Source organism: Aspergillus affinis, assembly GCF_023601865.1.
Source record: "Aspergillus affinis strain CMG 70 chromosome Unknown NODE_31_length_300061_cov_88_125253, whole genome shotgun sequence".
Classification (NCBI taxonomy): domain Eukaryota; kingdom Fungi; phylum Ascomycota; class Eurotiomycetes; order Eurotiales; family Aspergillaceae; genus Aspergillus; species Aspergillus affinis.
In genome coordinates, this window is record NW_026515812.1 from 231,681 (window position 1) to 250,582 (window position 18,902).

The 18,902-nt window shown below is 56.0% G+C and overlaps 6 protein-coding genes across 6 annotated transcripts; 5 read left to right on the plus strand and 1 right to left on the minus strand.

The window, feature by feature from the left end:
- Positions 1–212: 212 nt before the first annotated feature.
- Positions 213–1,412, minus strand: KD926_006215 (deoxyhypusine synthase; the record flags this gene model as incomplete). The annotated part of the gene is made up of 2 exons (XM_053099192.1): positions 213–1,115; positions 1,185–1,412. The coding sequence occupies 2 exons, from the start codon at positions 1,410–1,412 to the stop codon at positions 213–215; spliced, it is 1,131 nt and encodes a 376-aa protein (XP_052957072.1).
- A 1,516-nt stretch (positions 1,413–2,928) lies between these two features.
- KD926_006216 (MYB DNA-binding domain protein) lies at positions 2,929–9,452 on the plus strand (the record flags this gene model as incomplete). The annotated part of the gene is made up of 2 exons (XM_053099193.1): positions 2,929–7,176; positions 7,251–9,452. The coding sequence occupies 2 exons, from the start codon at positions 2,929–2,931 to the stop codon at positions 9,450–9,452; spliced, it is 6,450 nt and encodes a 2,149-aa protein (XP_052957073.1).
- Positions 9,453–10,635: 1,183 nt separating this feature from the next.
- KD926_006217 (uncharacterized protein) lies at positions 10,636–11,435 on the plus strand (the record flags this gene model as incomplete). The annotated part of the gene is made up of 2 exons (XM_053099194.1): positions 10,636–11,122; positions 11,242–11,435. 2 exons carry the CDS (start codon positions 10,636–10,638, stop codon positions 11,433–11,435), a joined length of 681 nt encoding a protein of 226 aa, XP_052957074.1.
- Positions 11,436–13,794: 2,359 nt separating this feature from the next.
- Positions 13,795–14,071, plus strand: KD926_006218 (uncharacterized protein; the record flags this gene model as incomplete). The annotated part of the gene is made up of 2 exons (XM_053099195.1): positions 13,795–13,834; positions 13,881–14,071. 2 exons carry the CDS (start codon positions 13,795–13,797, stop codon positions 14,069–14,071), a joined length of 231 nt encoding a protein of 76 aa, XP_052957075.1.
- Positions 14,072–14,655: 584 nt separating this feature from the next.
- KD926_006219 (MFS general substrate transporter) lies at positions 14,656–16,305 on the plus strand (the record flags this gene model as incomplete). The annotated part of the gene is made up of 1 exon (XM_053099196.1): positions 14,656–16,305. One exon carries the CDS (start codon positions 14,656–14,658, stop codon positions 16,303–16,305), a length of 1,650 nt encoding a protein of 549 aa, XP_052957076.1.
- Positions 16,306–17,039: 734 nt separating this feature from the next.
- On the plus strand, positions 17,040–18,791 carry KD926_006220 (cytochrome P450; the record flags this gene model as incomplete). The annotated part of the gene is made up of 4 exons (XM_053099197.1): positions 17,040–17,258; positions 17,350–17,983; positions 18,035–18,357; positions 18,417–18,791. The coding sequence occupies 4 exons, from the start codon at positions 17,040–17,042 to the stop codon at positions 18,789–18,791; spliced, it is 1,551 nt and encodes a 516-aa protein (XP_052957077.1).
- Between the last annotated feature and the right edge of the window lie 111 nt (positions 18,792–18,902).

Consider the following 18,902-nt stretch of genomic DNA (forward strand, 5'->3'; position numbering starts at 1 on the left):
GATGGAATCTGATAGGTAGTTGTGCACCGTCGGGAGGTGATCATTCGATACAGAAAGCGTGGGGTGGGGGCGGTGGAAACGAGGATTATCTTGTCCAGAAGGGCCGATCGGGAGAAAGCCTCATGGAAAATGCTCGGTGAATCCACCGCCAATTGTCCCCTGGAGTGCGGGTTTCTGGTCAGGAGCTGCCGTTCGAACCGCCCGGGCTGCGTTCAGTTGCGAGCCGCGTCGTCCGCATTCGAGGCAGGCTGGTCGGCGCGGGCAAAGGAAGCTGCCACCATCAAGGGAAAGACGACGGTGGCTTCCGCATACACCTTGACCGACTTGGCGCCCGCCTTGATTTTCCCCCAGCTAATGGCCTCGTCCGGTCGAGCTCCCGCATCGCTGCCGTCGAACTCTTGGGCCGTGTTCACGTACACGGCGTGTTCGGCACCGTTTCGCATCAGGCACGCGTTGGCAATGTGGTGCTTGATCACTCCGCCCCCGAGAATGATCATCCCCGCACGAGCGGCCCGGACGGCCATGGTGTTGATGCGCCGTACGTCATCCACAATATCAATCCGCAGTCGCTGTGGAGAGGAACGGAAGGTGTGGAAGTAGAGCATGTCTCCGAGCGAGCCGTCGGTGAGGGCCGGGCAGAAGATGGGGATGTCGTTGCGGGCGGCCCAGTAGAGCACGGAGTCCTCGTTGTCGATTTCCTGCCCCAACCGCTTGATGACGCGACTCGGGGTCCAGTGCAGCTCGTCCTCCTCGTCGCCCGTCTCCAACGCCTTCTTCTTGGCGGCCTCTTGTTCCTCCAGCATTTTATCCAGGATGGGGACCAGCCAGTCTTCAAAGGCGCAGTAGTTGCTGTTCGGGACCAGCAGGTTGCCGATTCGGTTCAAACCCTTGGCACGCAGACCAGCACCCGGCGCCGTGAATGAACCCATGTAGGTCGGAGCCAGACACTTAATTAGGTCTTCCTCGACACCACCGGCGGTCGTGACGATGGCGGAAACATGGCGATGGCGGACGAGGTAGCGGATGGTGTCGCGTAAGCCGGAAGAAATGAGATTGGAGGTGTATCCGAGGAAGATAGTGGTCTTTGCGCCTGTCTCGGGATCTCGATAGGCTCGCTAGAAAAACGCAGATTCGCAAGGGTGAGTCAGAGCTGCCACGGAGGGGGAAGAGGGGCCTGTGCCTACCATATCGTTGATGATGCCAGTCGCTTCGGCCACGGCACTCCCTTGGAACCCCATGTACTTCATGTTGTCGACCATTTCTGCAACGGTTATGTCACGACCCTGGAATTTTTCAAAATCCACCCCCTGGACCTGCTGAGTGCCCTCAGGCACGGGTTCCGAGGCCATCAGGACGGCATCGGTGGCGGCGGAAGGAGGGGCAACCTCAGCGACGGGTTGTGATTGAGACATGGTGGAAGATGGGAGGAAGAATAATAAATCAGTCAAGAAAGAAACACCCAGATAGCTATGCAAGATTGAAGGGAAAGAAATAGAAAAGTGAATGCAAAATCGAATCCGGTGGCTGCGTTGAGATTCTCGTGTGTGACGGTGCGTGTAGATAAGTCTTTTTTTTTTTTTTTTCTTTTCTCCTCTGGTGAGGGGAAGACCCGGCGGGGTGGCATGACTGGCCTCGATTCCTCAGGCTGCCAGTTTGGCAGTCTGCCAGATCGAGGCATGGCAGGCTAACCGCAAGAAGCAAGGCGCCCTGCAGTTCGACCCCAGTACCTTTTTTCTGGTGGTAGCCTCAGGGTTCAGGCAGTCAGGCAGACGGTTCCTCCGGTTTATTTTTGAGTTCCCCTCGACCCGGTGGCCCCAAACCCAATCGAGCGGCAGCGCTTCTCGTTGCGCGGCCCCGTCCATCATTTGGCTCTCTCTCTCTCTCTCTCTCCCTCCCTCAGTCTCTTTCCTCCCATCTTCTCTGTCTTTCTCCCTGTGTGTCCAACCGTGCTCTCGTTTATTCGAACGAATCTTCCCTAGAACTCTTTTGGATCGTTCCCTCGTTTTCTTGATTTTTGTGTCTTTTTGGGTCAATCTTTAATTTATCTTAAATTTTGTTTCTTATTTTTGGCTGGTCCGCGTCTGACCCCGGCTCTGATCTCCGAGTCATCCCCGTCGAAACCCATTCGAGTCCGTCCTAAATCCTAATATCGGCAGGCGTTAGTTGGCAGGTCCACGGGTCTTGAATCTTTGCTGCCCAGCGTCCCTCCTTGCAGCTATCCGTCTGTCGACCTCGGTGACACGTTGCGCCGTCTCAACAGGTGCGGGGATTTTCTACTTTCTATTTTCTATTTTCTCTTTTCTCGCTCTATTCGATTTGGCTTTATTGTGTTCTATTTTCTTTGTCTTTCTTGTTATTATGGTGTTGTCTGCATTGCCATTTTCCCTCTGAATCGGGTCATGTTGAATTCTGTGTCGCCTTGACCACTCCCCTGGACTCGGATGGGTCTGGCCCTGCACCCTCCGTCCTCGACCCTTCCCCTACCTCCTCCGTGCCTACTCCGTGCCTGCTCCCTTGTTCCCCTACGGGACTCCGTCAGTCCATCTGAAACACGCCCGCGCCAAGTGGCTGCCGCTAAGCCCGTCTGGGCCAATCACCTCCCCGCTGCCACCCGTCCCGATCGGGCCTAGCTGCTTACCTCATCACTCACCCGTGGCCCGTGCTTTCCACGCTTTCAAGGTCACGTGGTCCCCACCTGCCGTTCCTCGTCTTTGCGCTGCCCGTCTCCCTTTGGCCCGTCGTCCTCGCCGCCGTCTGACTTTTTTTGGTTTTTGGCTCGTTCGTTCCTCCTATTAGACTCTTGTTCTCATTTTAGGCTTAGTTCACCCATTCGCTCTTTGGGGTGTGGTCTTCCTTCCCTCCGGAACTAATTCGTCACAGGCTCTCTGCCAGGTTCTCCGTTCCCGCGCCTTTTAGCATGGTCTGGTGATGTCTTCACGATATCCCCCGTCGTCTGGGTTCAATTCCCGTGACCGTTCACCGCCCCGATTCGGCGACCGCAGACCTCCCGCCGGTCCTCGTGGCTCCGACGATGTGAACCTGCCGAGAGAGCCCCCCCGGGGCCCCAAGGCCTTGATTGACCACCCTCGCGGCGCGCCCTTCGGCGGTCGGGGTCGAGGCTATACGGGCCGCGGCGACTTCCGAGATCGAGACAGAGATATACGAGACAGAGATCGCGATCGAGATCGAGACTTCAGAGATCTCCGCGATGGTCCGCCCCCCTTCCGCCGCGACATCGACCGCGATTGGGGCCGCCGCGACCGAGATTTCGACCCCAGAGAACCGCGAGTCGGCTTTGGCCGTGGCCGCTCCCGTTCGCCTCCGCCACCACCCCGTGATTTTCGTGATATCAGAGAACCGTTGGGCCGCGACCCTGACCTAGTCCGCATGCGACGTGGGTCGAGGGACAGTCTTCTGTCGGCTTCGTCCGCCGCCGGCGACGTGCCGTCTTCGGGCCCGGGTCATCACCCACGCGGTGGTCCCATGCGAGGTCGCGGTCGGGGTGACTGGGAAATTGGGCGCGGCCGAGGCCGTATTCCCTATCTCGATGATCGTGATTCGTTCCGCCGCCGCAGTAGGTCGAGAGATGGTAGATGGGACCGGGAGCGTGAGCGTGAGCGAGAGCGAGAGCGTGACCGTGACCGTGACCGCGAACGCGACCGAGATCGTGAACGGGACCGAGATCGAGATCGCGACCGGGATCGCCTGCTAGACCGAGATAGAGAGCGTGAGCGAGATCGTGAGAGGGCTATCGACCGGGATCGCGAGATTGACCGACGCGACCGCGAAAGAGAGCGAGACATGGATCGCCGGGATAGATTCGACCGCCGCGACGACTTGGATCGACGGATAGAGCGCGACGATCGGGACCGACCGCCCTTGGATTCTTGGAAGCGAGACCAGCCGCCTAATCGCAATGAAAATCGGATTCCGAGCACTTCGTCCGTATTGTCATCCGTCCCGGCTGCAGGACATGCCGGCCCCGCACCGTCCGAGCGGATTCCCGATCATGCAGGCCCCGAACCGCCCCGCAAGCCGTCTGCAACAGACCCTCGCCGAGAGCCTGAGCGGACCGAGACCCCTGCTGCTCCTGCTCCTGCTCCTGCTCCTGCTCCTGTTTCCGCTCCTCCTCCTGCTGCCGCTCCTTCTGCTGCTCCTCCCGCCGCTCCTCCCGCTGTTGCTCCTGCTGCTCCTGCAACAGCCCCCATCGCGGCTACTACTCCCACTACTGCTCCTACCGCCCCTGCTCCCGCGTCCGCGCCCGCACCTGCCCCCCATTTAGATCCTCCCAAAGACTTGCCGCCGGTTGTCAAACGATCTCCTCCTCCGCCAGCCCCGCAGGTGCCTGCGTTTGGGTCGGTCACGGCGCCTATCCCTGACTTGCCCGCGGATAAGCCGTCCGTTGAACCGGCTCTAGCCCCTCCTTCCCTCCCAAAGACAGAAAAGGAGCACGACGATATTCCTCCGCGAAGACCCATCCAATCACCCACGGGTCCAAAGGCCACAAGGCCCTCTTCGCAACTGCCGCTAGAGCAACGGGTTCGGCGTGATGATACCCTAGACGCCTCGAACAAACCTCATGAACCCACACCTCGCGCGTCGAAACCTCGTCCTCCAGCCCCGCCTCATGTCCCAAAGCAACCGGACCTGTCACCGCCCACCGCGCCCGCGGCAATGGCCAGTAAGGACGCCTCTGTGACCCTCGGAGAGACGTCTCCCGCCAGCAAGGCCGGTTCTGTCACTAGCCTCGTGGATGGCAATAGGAAGCCGTCTTCTGCGGGTCTGGCATCTTCTCCCGAGCCTCATACGTCACCCCGTATGCAAAATTCATCAAACATCCCCACCGGACCGCGAGCCCTACAGCAACGACCTTCTGTGTCACGGGGGCCGCCTAAAAGCAACAAACAATGGGTCCGCCCTGGTTACAGTCGTCCCCCGTCGGGCCCGACTTCTACATCGATCCAAGGTCGTGAGGCCGTGGATGGAAAGGAGCGGACTCCATCGGTCAGTCATGAACCTAAAAGGGAGCATCGGATGTCGATCGATGACAACGCGATGGATCTAGAAGCTGGGGAGATAGCACCCGAGGATGATATACCATCCGTGAGGGCTCGCGTTTCTCCCGACTCTCCCAGGCAACCGAAGCCGCGTCACACAAGCCCCCCGCGTGCCGTCACGGAGACGCCGGCGCCGAAAGAGAAACCGGCTGAAGAAAAGCCGGACGTCGTTATTCCGGACTTTGGGCGATCTAGCGATGAGGAAGAAGATGACAAGGTCGTGTTCACACAAGACTATCTCGAAGAACGAAAGCGGATTTTTGAGAAGGATATGAACATGTTCCGGGCTGATCTCCCTCCGCCTCCCCTGGAAGACCCGACCGTTGTGGCGCTGCTGCTGCGAATCCAATTGCTGGGACAGATCGCCAATGACGTGGTCCCCGAGAAGGCACCAACTCCTCCGGCTCCTGAAACCAAATCTCAAATCGTCGACGAAGAAGCTGTCGTCCCTCCCGTCGCTCCTCCCGTGGAACCCAAACCCGAAAAAGACGCGGAGGAACCCGAGTCATTAGTCAAAGCTGCGCCGAATTCGCTGGTCTCAGCCGAACCCGTGGCTGTCGAGCATCTACCATTTTTGCATTCCGGGCCACCGACTCCACTGTCCGATCTCGAAGTCTGTCACGAGAATGATGCTTTATACGACTCACTCAGAGACGTTTTCCGCTCTGAGTTCATGAAACGCAACAAGGAGATCTCACTTAAGAACGCGTCGCTCCGGGAAGAGTATCTACATTATTACAAGCCCTGGCGATTAACCATTTCCGAGCTGGACTCAGCCAAGGAGAAGCCTTCGGTATCTCCCGCACCAGCTACGCCTCCTGCTCCTCCCATCGTGGTCACGCCTACCACAACTGCAGAGGGCAGACGATTCAAGGGTAACAGTGAATTGGATTTTCAAAATGCTCTTCGGGCGTCAGAGATCTCAGCACAGGAGGAGTTGGAGCGGCGCCGCGGCAACAAAGCTACCGCCCAGCCAGATCTCACCCGGGAGGCTGTCATTCCGGAAATGCTGGAAGCCGCCGAGGCCAAGGCACGGATTTACAAGGATACAAATAATATCGTCGAGCCGGTCAATGCTAGAGCCGTCTTTGGCTTTCTGCCTCCTCGCAACGATTTCACGCCGGAAGAGCACGAGGTCTTCACCGACGCTTTCATGGCTCATCCTAAGAAATGGGGCAAGATTGCCGAATCCTTGCCTGGCCGAGATTTCAAGCAGTGCATTGTTCATTACTACCTGACGAAAGAGGAAATCAAGTACAAGGCGAAACTGAACAAGCGGTGGAGCCGCCGTGGCCGTGCCCGACGATCCGCTCGACCCAAATCCAACGCTCTCATGGCTGACTTGGGCGTCGTCAAGCCGGATTACGAAGGCGAGGAAGACCCGGCTCCCGTCACAGACACCGGCCGTCCTCGTCGTGCCGCCGCGCCCACCTTCGGGGACTCATCTGCCGACACGGATCCGTCAACCGTCGGCCGACGCGGAAACGCAGCTAAGGAACTAGAGCAAGGCGAGAGGACAGTCAGTCGACGCGGTCGTTCTGGTCCCGGATCGCGAGGTCGAAGAGGGAAAGCTGCTCAACAACAGTTGCAGCAGCAGCAGCAGCAGCAGCAACAACAACAACAACAACAGCAGCAGCAGCAGCAGCAACAACAACAGCAGCCGCCCCCGCCGCCGCAGCCGCCGCAGCAGCAACAACAGCCACAGCAAACGCCGCAGCCCACACCTCCCGAGCCGCTGCTCAACGTAGGCGTACCGCTGCCATCGGCCACGCCCCCTGCTGGACCAGTTCCCAAGCCAGAGATGACCGAATCATCCATGGATGGTGCACATGATGCAGCAATCATGCGAGCTCGGGAGCCGACGGAGCGAGAGCCGCAAGAAGCCCCCCCGCGCGCAAAGTCTGGTCGAGGTCGACAGAAGGAAGGCGTATACGTCTTTGAATCGGGTGAACAAGAGCCCCCGACGGCCACCCGACAACAAGAGGTCGGTTACGGCTCGTTGCAACCGACCAGTTACTGGTCTGTTCCGGAACAGCGCGACTTTCCCCTGTTGCTGGCCCACTTTGGTCGTGATTTTGAGGGCATTTCCAACTTCATGAAGACGAAAACCACTGTAATGGTAAGGCCACCAAGGAGAGAATACCAATTGCTCCCCTACAATTCCAACCCAGGGTTGACTGACATTTTGGGCAGGTGAAAAACTACTTCCAGCGTCGGATTGACTCTGGGCAGAAGGACTTCGAGGACGTTGTTGCAGATGCAGAGGGTAAGAAGGCGCGCGGTGAACGCACGGGTCCTTTGCCTGTGCCCAACTTCGCATCTAAACGCCGTTATGAAGCCACGCCATCTTCCATAATTCTTCCCCGGCCTCTGGCACCGCAGACTGATAACGCATCTGACACGGATGAGACGCGGCCGGCGCCGAAAAGCAAGCATGTGGCTCCACCGCCGACTTCAGCACAGCCAGTGCCTTTGCAAGCCCGTCCCCCACCAGAGAAGGAGCGCAATGTGAACAGATACCCACCCCTTGCGCAGGCCAGCAGTGCACCCATTGCTCCCGGGCCAATTCTCGCCGAGGACACCACACGGACGGCTCGTCCCCAAGCCGGAGTGCCTTCACGTATGCCCGGCCCTCGTATGGGCTATTTTCCCGACGACAGGCGCGAAGTTTCAGCCACTGTCATGTCTCATACCACGACTCGACCCCAAGAGGCGCCAGCTACAGCGCGTCAAACGCCGGTGTCCGCTCCAGAGATCGCACGCATGGAGTCGTTACACGCGCAAGGGTTCCGGTCGTCCAATATGGATGCACACGGATCACCGCTTGTCACCAGCCAGGGTGCTATGCCGTCATCTCAACCCGCCTACCTGCCACCTCAACCGCAGCCTTCAATGGTTCCCACGCCTTCTCATTCTCGCCAGCCCAGTTTTACCAAGCCCCCTACCTCTCCCGTGCAACCATTGCAGAGGCAAGAACCAGAAATTCATACCATCCGGCACGATCCAATCAGCCAGCGGTCGTACTACACTCTGCCCGGTCACTCGGTGGGCATGACGCAACCACCGCCGGTTCTGTCACCCCCCAAGGAAATTCCTCGAGCTGGGCCTCCTCCATCGGAACCTACTGAGGCTCCTCGTCAAATCCCCGCCAAACGGTCCAACATCATGAGCATTCTCAACGATGAATCCGAAGAACCCCAGCCACGTAAGAGGTTTGCCAGCGATCAAGCTGCGTTGGGCACCCCTAGTAATGCTGCGTCGCCGTCACGGCCCGTCTACACGGGTGTGCAGCCGTCCCTTTCTCAACCACCACCCGCGCCCCGCCAGGACGAACCTATGATGTCGACGCCTCAGCAGAATGCTTCCGCCTACCCACAGCAGAGCCCGTACTTGCCGCCGGCTCGTACGTACTCTGATTATCAAGCCTATGCACCTGCACCGGGCAGCTCTGCCGGGCCGGCCAATAACGACTGGATGGCACGGTTTGACCCACGAGGCCAGCAGTCGCAGCAGCAGCCCACTCCTCACCAACAGGCCAACAATCGTCCTACCTCAACACTCCCCCCTCAAGCACCCTACTCCCCCTATGCCTCCAACCAGACCGTATCCGCCCATGCCCTGCCGAACCTCACAGCCCCATCTCCGGCTCCGACCCCCTCGCCGGCCCCCTCGCACCGTCCGTCGTCTTACCACGCCTCGGTCTACGCGCCGTCCCCGGCCTCACACGCGCAGGCAGTTGCTGCCAGCTCTCGTGAAATGGCTGCACAGAATCCAATGATGCGGTCGGCCATGGGGTCGCCCACGTCGCGTAACAGCAACCTTGCATATGGGACGCGACAAGGACCCCCGACTCCGATTCAGTCGCCCGCCAATCTGCTTGGGGTCACGTCTCGTCAGACGCCTGCAACGGCGTCGTATGCGCCGCCTGCGCCGCCAACGCCAGTGCCGATGACTATCCCAAGTCAGCAGCACCCGGGGAGCCACCAAACGTACCAGCAACATGTGCAAACGATGGTGAGCGGAGCGCATCAACAGCAAACTCACCGGTCTGCCCTTGGATACGCGGGCGCACAATATGGTCATAGCACCCCCCCTCCGCAGGCTCAAGCGCCTCGGGTAGCAGGCTTACCCGGACCGCCCCCTCAGGCCATGCAAATGGGTCGCTCCTACACACCCCCGGCGATCTTGCAGCCGAATCCTTCGGGCGGTATGAGTTATGCTCCTGGTGGACCAGGCCCGGCGGTTGGGGCCGTTCATCCCTTGCAGACGCGCCCCGGGCCTGGTGTCTTGGGCGATGGCGGCAACCCCGGTCACGGTCACCACCGAGTTTATAGTCAGGGGTCAAATGCTGGGTCACTCCCCGTACCAATGACACCACAAAACCCGCCTCGATAGATTCTCATCCAAGAGTCATCATTGTTAGTGTTTTCACTGCATTTTCTGGGATTTTGCATATGTGGATACCATGTGGGATGTGGATTGTTTCCGTGTACTTTACAATCAACAACGACTTTCATTTATATTCTCTTTCGATTCCGTCTTTCATTTTACTTTCTCCTGACGAAGATTTCATTCTTATTCCTCGCCTTGTCTCGTCGACCATCGGGGTTTTCTTTTTGGGTGGGAAGAGCGATGCGGAGGCATCTCTTACGATTCATGTATGTAGTTGTACAGTTCCTTAGTAGATGAATTCAACGGAAGAAAATATTGGCACCAATCCCAACCCCTGCCACGGACCCCAAGCGAGTCTGCCTCGAGCCCTTCAGCCCTGCGGCGGATCCCAAATCTCCGTCTTGGATCCCTCCGCCCTACGGAGATAGTCCCAACGAACTAAGTCGCTAGTCGCCCACTATTGGCACCAACCTTTCCTCTTCGGCATCCACCGCTGCGAGCAAAAAGTGGAGAGGCCCAGTCCGTCGGCCAACTGCGTCCCAGATGAAACAGCCTGAAACCAGGCCCCTCTCCGTGCTGTCAAGGTCCAATCTCGTCCCGTTGATCGCTTCCCCTCTGTCCGGGCACGGAGGATCTGGTTCCAATTAACCCATATTGGGCCAGTATTGAGTCGGACGCGGCAGACGAGGCGTGAAGTGGAGTTTGTTTCTCGTTGTCGAGTTGCTCTTTTGTCTGAGATTGTTGCCAACTTGAGAAGGACAAATTGCAGTGTCTTAGCTCTCACCGAGCGTCGCGAGATGCTCCTGTGCCTGTGGATGAAAGACTCCATTAGCGGCCCGGACTTTGCGCAATTAGCTTGCTCTGTCGTTATATTGCAGCCTTATTGCATTTCCGCTGCAATTCTACCGACTGCTCTCGTGGCCTTCCGCAAGAGGAGATTGGTCTCACTGCAATCGACTAGTTATTGTAGTGTCTCGTAGCCCAAGTATAGCAGGGAAATAGATTGTCCTTCTTCTCAGCCCCGGTGGACCATTCCCCCCAAGGCGTTATTTATTCCTTTATTGATTTATAATATCTTATATGTTGATATCCATCCCCTACCCACACCCGTTCAAGCCAAGAAAGCTTTTTTCTTCAGCCTTACCTGGTCCCCGACCCTTCAGTGTCAACCCTCACCATCACCACTATGAACCCGTATCCAACGTTGCCGCCCATCCACCACCTACCGATCCAGTCCTCTTCGCCTTCGCCTTCCCCCTCGTCGTCGTCCTCGCTCTCCCTCTCGCATACAAATACCAATTCTTCATCCAACCAACGTCAACATCCGCCGTCCTACATACCCTCTCCACACCACCACCAAAACAACTTTTCGCCCTCACGAACAGAAGAACTCAAAACGTCTCTCGAACAAGCAAAACTCGACCAACGACGTCAGGAGTATGCCCTTCTCCGAGATGCCTTGAGAAGAGGAGTCCCCTATTCCGTCATCCCGGGGCTACTGGCAGCGAGAGATTCGTCGGTCAGAAAGCGGGTAGGGCATGACGGGTATGGGCTCGGTGGGGAAGAGATCTATCAGCATGGGTTGGAGACGGGGTCGAGGTTGGGGACGCATGATTCTTCTCAAGCACATGGGCAGGGGCAGGGGCAGGGGCAACAGGCAGGTGTAGTATATTGTATGCATCTTCTCCCTTTTATCCTTTCATTCGTTTCATTATCTATTGTCGATTCCGTGGTCATCTGTGTTCTTTTTCATGGTTCTACCTAATCACAAGGCAATACTAACGCTAAACAGACATCCCAGCTCCCACAGATACTCTCCCAATCCCACCAGAGAAACGCCGCCTCGACCTCGACGACAGTTTCCTGAACCGGGCATATAAACGCCGAAGACCGTGGACTGGTGCGACGAGGGGCCGTTCAGCGCAGGGAGGGGAGCGCACGCAGCGGATCACTTTTCATCATTGGGTTCCGGAGGGTGGTAAATAGGTCAGACTCGCAGTTATTTTGCTAGCGGGAGTGCATTTTTCGGTGTTTCTGGGTTTTGGGGATGGGGTTGGAGGGTGTTTGCGTTCTTCATTCACGCTGGTTGTATACCTTTCGATGTGTCTTCTTACTTTTACACTCTTTTTGATTTCTTTTGTTTTTGTTTCGCCATGATACATTGAGCGAGTTAGGTCATCGGGCGTTCGAATTTATACTGAATTAAAGGTGTTGTGGGATACAGGATACATCGAATCCACTTTGGTGTTGATTTGCGATTCATTGACTTGAAAGCGATGCACAAAATCAAGACTGATTCATCAAATCTACTACATGGTGGTAGCTGGGTTTTGGAGTTCCGCGTGAGATAGCTATATATTTCGGCTGGTTTAAGACATGTACCCGCGACCTAACAAACACGGCAAAATATCTCAGTTGGATTGTGTGTCAACTTGTGACACAGGTAAAAGAGTGGACACTCATGTTTGAGTCTCAGTTGATATCAAAGGCGCTTGTATGCATAGGATAGAAACTTTGTCCATAGTTCGATGATCAATTACTTGGCCGTTGGATATGAGCTGGTTTGTTAGCCAGATGGCTGAATGTCCCTCTTTACAAAATGATAGAGTTTATAACCAGCTAGTAAGAGCACCTTGCTTCTGAAGACACGGGCAAGGCCGGTACCAAACATTATCCGAGTCATATCCCATTGCCCGAAAAAGCCGGTGTTACATCCTACGCGACGTTCCATTCGGGTTCAGCAAGGAAGTCTACTCTCGGTGATGAGCACTCCGTTAAACCCGAGACGATCACTTCTGTCCCGTGTCCTTGATAGAACCATGTTGCCATCGGATGGTTGAACCGACACGGTAGGAAATGGTCGACCAAGGAATGTTAGAGAAGTAACTTGTCGCTTGTTGGTTGCATGCAAGAGCCCACAATTGTCTTCTAATGCGGGTACCATGGAAGAACGAGGAAACATCATCGAAGTTGTCGCGCAATTTAACCTTTAAGTCGGCGTTGTCAGCCTGCGAAGGTATCCCACGGCCCGACTAGATGAGTCGATCAGGCAACAATTGGGGTCCGGTTCCTTGTTGCAGCCGTTGCTTTGATAGGCCGTGTGGCAATTGATAGATGTCAAATGTTCGATCATGCCGCAGACATGGACGGAACTAAACGAGGTTGAAGCACGTATCAAACTCTACGTCATAAATCATATGGACGCTAGGATGCTTCACAAGCAGGTGAATAGTGCTTATCTCGGACCACCTACAAGAGCAATGGCCAAGCGCAAGACAAGCGAGCAACTGCAACGTGCTCCAAAGAAACCGAGCAGACCGGTGGGTCTTAGCGTGCTCGTTTTGCTTCGGCCGTACTCCGTCGCAGTCCGTTAGCGAGTGGGACCGACTGTCGATGTTTCATAGACTTGATAGGGTTGCATTGTACCAATCTTTCTGGCTGGTATATGGAATGAAGGGAGGGGGAAGTGCTGTGATTTTGTAACACCGACTAGAAACTAAAAGTCGATAGATGGCAGAGAGAAGACATCACGTGAGTACCAATGCAAAACGGGGAGCCGCAAGGACCATCAGCGCAGGAAGGAATGGGCGACCGACTGGAGGAAGGAGGGACTAGTCAGACGGCAGACACACACCACGCAGCGAATTCCCTGACATTCCCTCCCTCACGAGCCACGAAAGAACCGGTTTTCTCCAAGCGTCCCAAGTCCGTGCGGTGATTTCTTACGACCGACAAGCCTTGATATCTCCCTGGTCAGGCAATTCTTGGGTGTCTTGGTGTCTTGGCTGACGAGACCCGGATCAACCACAAGACTGGGCATAAGACATCATGACCTAATTTGAGACGATGCCTTATCCCCAATGCATCCATCTCGACACTCGAGCAGGTCGATTTATCCTGTGAACAGACCATTCACATACCGTGTCCACTCGGCATGCTGCACGCGGTGGTGGAAAATGCCGGGCCGAGACGTTTTCGGCTCGGGGAACGGTCAGGCATGCAGGCAGCGACGGTCGGCCTGGAGTCTCCGGAGTCCGGATCGCTAACAACGACTAGTTTCCCCCGGTTCTATTTTTTCCACGATAGTCATGCACGTCACGAGTCCTACGGGATATGGCTCCTGGCAGGTTGTACACTGTATGCCGCAGAAACTACAGAAAGCATGGGGGCCACAAGGGTGTAGAAACCCTCGACCACAGTCGGGGAGATCTGGCCGACCGACGGGTGTCAGACAAGGCAAGGGAGGACTGAGACGGAAGGTAAACCAGTAATGTCATGTTGTGCAACGATAAGCCATTTTTGTGAATCGGTTTGGCACTAGCTACACTGTACGCAGTATCACCAGATGCCCGTCGAGTCCAGCAATGATGTCATGGACCGCATTGGTGGGATGATGGTGATATCCATGTCGCGAACATGACCGCTGCCCAGACCATCGCGCGCAGCGGGAGTCCTGGAATGCAAACCGGATTTGGCACTGCCCATTTGGCTTCTTCGTTGCGTCACTCGCTGGGGGCGACCGTCGCGAAGGAGCCAAACAGCGTTGGGCGCTAACTGGCCGGCTTGCCTTTCTCGGTCCGCCCGACAAGCGCTCAGCCGCCGATTGGCGCGACTCTGTGTAGCCCATCCGTCGTCCCTGGTCGTGTTGATGTACGATTGCAACGGTGGCGGATCTGCGGCGAGTCAGTCTGATTTTCTCTGTTCTGGACTATGATCACGCAGGCGTTCATTGGCTGAACACGCTCAAGGGTCGGTCTCAATCCTCGATACACATGCCTGACGCATGGGCGGTGGGGTCTCTGATACCTGGATCGAAAGTGCGGAGAGCAACCGGTTCAGAGCCAGATCTACTGAGGGTGTGGGGATTCGGCCGGGGGAGGAGAGCCCGTGAGACTGGCCGGAGAATTGAGCCATGACATCATGCAGCCGTGGGCTTCCTAATGCATCCCCTACATCGAACGGGAAGATATGACTCTCGATGCCCGGAACAGGTGGTATATAAAGATACCTGCTTCTGTTCCTGGACAGTTCCCCATTCTTTTTTCTCCATAAACCAACCCATTCTTATCTCTCCCCTGCTTGTTCCGATTCCTCTCTCCGACCTTTGATACCCTTGATGTCCTTTCCCTTCGCCACCTAACGTGGGTTCGAATTGATCATCTCTACCCCTACTCTAGAAGGAATCGCAGCGACCCACTCGCCTGTCATGGGCGCCAACGATACGCCCAGTAAACCATCTGACATTGAGTCGGAGAAGAAGAAACAGGAGGCTTATAACACCAGTCCTTCTCGTCTGCCAGCCAACACCCATGCCGAACATGCCGGCCAGTCCGACAACGATAGCGAGGAGCATGGCAAGCTTCGCGGGGATGGGAAGCGAGAGCTTACTGAGGATGATTGCTACGACAAGCTCGGCTTCAGCTTTCCCTGGTACAAGAAGTGGTCTATCCTCACCGTCATCTTCACCGTGCAGATGTCCATGAACTTCAACAGTAGTGTCTACCCGAACGCTGTCACCCCGCTATCGGAACATTTCGACATCAGCGAACAGGCCGCGAGGGTGGGACAGATGATATTCCTGGTGGCATATGCCTTTGGATGCGAATTGTGGGCTCCGTGGAGCGAGGAGTTTGGACGATGGCCCATCATGCAGGCCAGTTTGTTCCTGGTCAATATCTGGCAAATTCCCTGCGCATTGGCGCCCAACTTTGGAACCATCGTGGTCGGCCGCTTCCTCGGCGGCTTGAGCTCGGCCGGCGGCTCGGTCACTCTCGGTATGACGGCTGATATGTGGGAGCCCGATGAACAAGGGTTCGCCGTCGCCTACGTGGTCTTGTCTTCAGTTGGCGGAACCACCATCGGCCCTATCTTCGGCGGAATGATCCAACAGTGGCTGGACTGGCGCTGGAACTTCTGGATCCAGCTCATCTTTGGTGGCGTGACCCAGCTGATGCATTTCTTCCTCGTCTGCGAAACTCGCTCCAGCATTCTCATCGACCGCGAGGCTAAGCGTCGTCGCAAGTCCGGCGAAGACCCCAATGTGTACGGCCCCAACGAGTTGAAAACGCCTCGACTGGACGCCAAGGAGGTCCTCCACGTATGGCGCCGACCCTTCGAGATGTTCCTCCGGGAGCCCATCGTGCTTTTCCTGTCTCTGCTCTCTGGTTTCTCCGATGCCCTGATCTTCACCTGCATCGAATCGTTCAACCTTGTCTTCAAACAGTACGACTTCACCCCTCTCCAGATTGGTCTCTGCTTCTGTGCCATCATCATCGGATACGGCGTCGCCTACGGTATCTTTCTTCCCGACATCTGGCGTCAACGGAGGGTCCGACAGAAGCAAGGCAATGCCTCCCGGCTGCCCGAGCGACGTCTGCTTCTGTTGCTCTTCATTGCCCCATTGGAGACGATCGGTCTGTTCGGGTTCGCCTGGACCTCGATGGGACCGGACTACATGCACTGGATCGTCCCTTTGGTTTTTGTCTTCTTAATTGCTATCGCCAATTACGGCATCTATATGGCCACGATAGACTACATGGTGGCCGCCTACGGACCGTACTCGGCGTCGGCCACGGGAGGCAATGGGTTCGCGCGAGACTTCCTGGCCGGACTGTCCGCGATGTACGCGACTCCCATGTACAGCAACATCGGCGGCAAGTTCCATTTGCAGTGGGCCAGTACCATCCTGGGATGCTTGGCCATCTTTGTCACCATTCCCATCTACATTTTTTATTGGAAGGGGCCGGAGATTCGGAAGAGCAGCAAGTTCGCGCAGACGCTGGAGGCGGACCGGCAGATGCATGCCGGCCGTCGGGCCAGTCATATCAGTACGTCGGAGAAGCCATACTCTGCATAGAGACTTTGGCTTCTCATTTTTCCCGTTCATGTGTAATTATGTTATAATGATTGGCATGGAAAAGTGGAGTCATGATGGGCTCACAAAGGAGCGGGACTGCATTTCTCAATAACGATACCCTTTTATGATCCTATTCGTTACTGTATATAGCCGAAATCTTACCGATATTCACGATATCTTTACCTATCGTGCATACAGATTGTTTCAAGTAGAAACTGTTATCCACCGCGGAACCGCCGGGTCCTTCCGCCCTCCCCGCGAGCAGCCGCCAACGCGGAACTCACCTTCCGACGTCCGCACTCGTCGTTCTTCTCCACAACAACGACGCCCCGTGGACGAGATTAGCCAATAAAAACGGCCACAGTTGGCAATGGGGCACCATGAAGGCTTATTCCCGCCCTGATTACTGGCCCTAGGCGTCGGTGGCTTCGACACCATGCGGGGTGCGGTTCTCCATCCGTGTCGATCCTCTCTGCTACGACTGGCTGCGTCTGGCTGCCTCTGAAGGCCGAGCAACACAGGCACTCGGAAATCTACCGTGGAAGGGCGCGCAATTCAGCCGCGTGTGCTCTCAAGTCACTTCCTTGGACACGTGAGGAGGTACATAAAGGTGTTGTGCTGGCCGCTCCCTTGCATGTCCTGTGCACACTATCACGTCCCTTGGAAAACATACCCAGGAAGTCTTAGCAAACAACGACTGATAAACTTGTGTTTCTGTTCTAATCCCCATCGCCATGACATTACAAACCCTTGCGATCGCCGCCGTCGCGGTCGTCTTTTTCGTCATTCGCTATCTCAATCGGACGGACGTTCCTAAAATCAAAGGCATCCCTGAAATCCCGGGGGTGCCGATGTTTGGCAACCTGCTGCAACTGGGCGAAAAGCATGCGACCGTGGCCGGGGCTTGGGCGAAGAAATTCGGTCCAGTGTTCCAAGTGCGCATGGGGAATCGGGTACGTTGACCTTTGTAATTGGTGTTTGAATATCAGCGCCGAAGTTCCACATAGGCGCGATGTAAAGTTACCTGCTGACATCTCTCCCCAGCGGGTCATCTTCGCCAACAGCTTCGACTCCGTTAAACAGCTCTGGATCAAGGACCAATCGGCTCTCGTCTCGCGTCCGACCTTCCACACCTTCCACAGCGTCGTTTCGACCTCGCAGGGTTTCACCATCGGCACCTCTCCCTGGGACGAGTCATGCAAACGACGCCGCAAGGCCGCCGCTACGGCACTGAACCGACCTGCAGTGCAATCATATATGCCGATCATCGATCTAGAAGCGACCTCCAGTATCAGGGAACTCTTTAAGGACAGCAAGGGCGGCACGGTCGACGTCAATCCGACGGCCTATTTCCAGCGGTTCGCCCTCAACACCAGTCTGACGCTGAACTATGGATTCCGCATCGAAGGGAACGTCGATGATCAGCTGCTAAGGGAAATCGTGGACGTCGAACGCGGAGTGTCGAATTTCCGGAGTACCAGTAATAACTGGCAGGACTACATCCCCTTGCTGAGAATTTTGCCCAAGATGAACCGTGAAGCGCAGGAGTTCCGTGCCCGGAGAGATAAATACTTGACCTATCTGTTGGGCATCTTGAAAGACCGGATTGAGAAGGGAACGGATAAGCCGTGTATCACAGGCAATATTCTCAAGGATCCCGAAGCGAAGCTGAACGATGGTACTTGGCCCATCCCTACTCATGTGCATGCCCACAGCTAACCGTGACCAGCCGAAGTGAAATCAATCTGTCTGACTATGGTCTCTGCCGGGCTGGACACTGTCCCCGGAAACCTGATCATGGGCATCGCGTACCTGGCCTCCCAAGAAGGCCAGGAAATTCAACAGAAGGCGTACGACGAGATCATGGAGATCTACCCCGACGGCGACGCGTGGGAAAAATGTCTGGTGGAGGAGAAAGTGCCTTACGTGACTGCTCTGGTCAAAGAGACGCTGCGATTCTGGACCGTTATTCCCATCTGTCTGCCCCGGGAGAGTACTAAGGACATTGTATACAACGGCGCGAAGATCCCTGCGGGGACTACGTTTTTCATGGTGCGGTCACCACTTCCCAGCGATGAGATTGCCATACAGTCACACTAACGATAATACAGAATGCCTGGGCAGCCGACTATGACGAGGATCACTTCAAAATGCCTCACAAATTTATCCCCGAGCGATACCTCGAGCAGTCCGAGGGCGCGGGCACGCCTCATTACGGCTACGGCGCCGGCTCTCGCATGTGTGCCGGCTCGCATCTGGCCAATCGTGAACTCTACACTGCGTATATCCGCCTCATTACGGCGTTCAAGATGTCTCCGCCGAAGGACCGAGCCGATCAGCCTATCTTGGACGCGATCGATTGCAATGCCATCCCGACGGCGTTGACGACGGAGCCGAAGCCGTTCAAGGTGGGATTCGAAGCGAGGGATCCGGAGAGCTTGAAGAAGTGGATTGCGGAGAGTGATGAGCGGACGAAGGATCTTTGAGGAATTGTTTTCTTTCTTTCTTATTTGATATAGAGCGGATTATGTATATAAGAGTAAACCTATAGTAACACCAAGACAACCGTTCATGCATTCAATTTCAATGACATCATT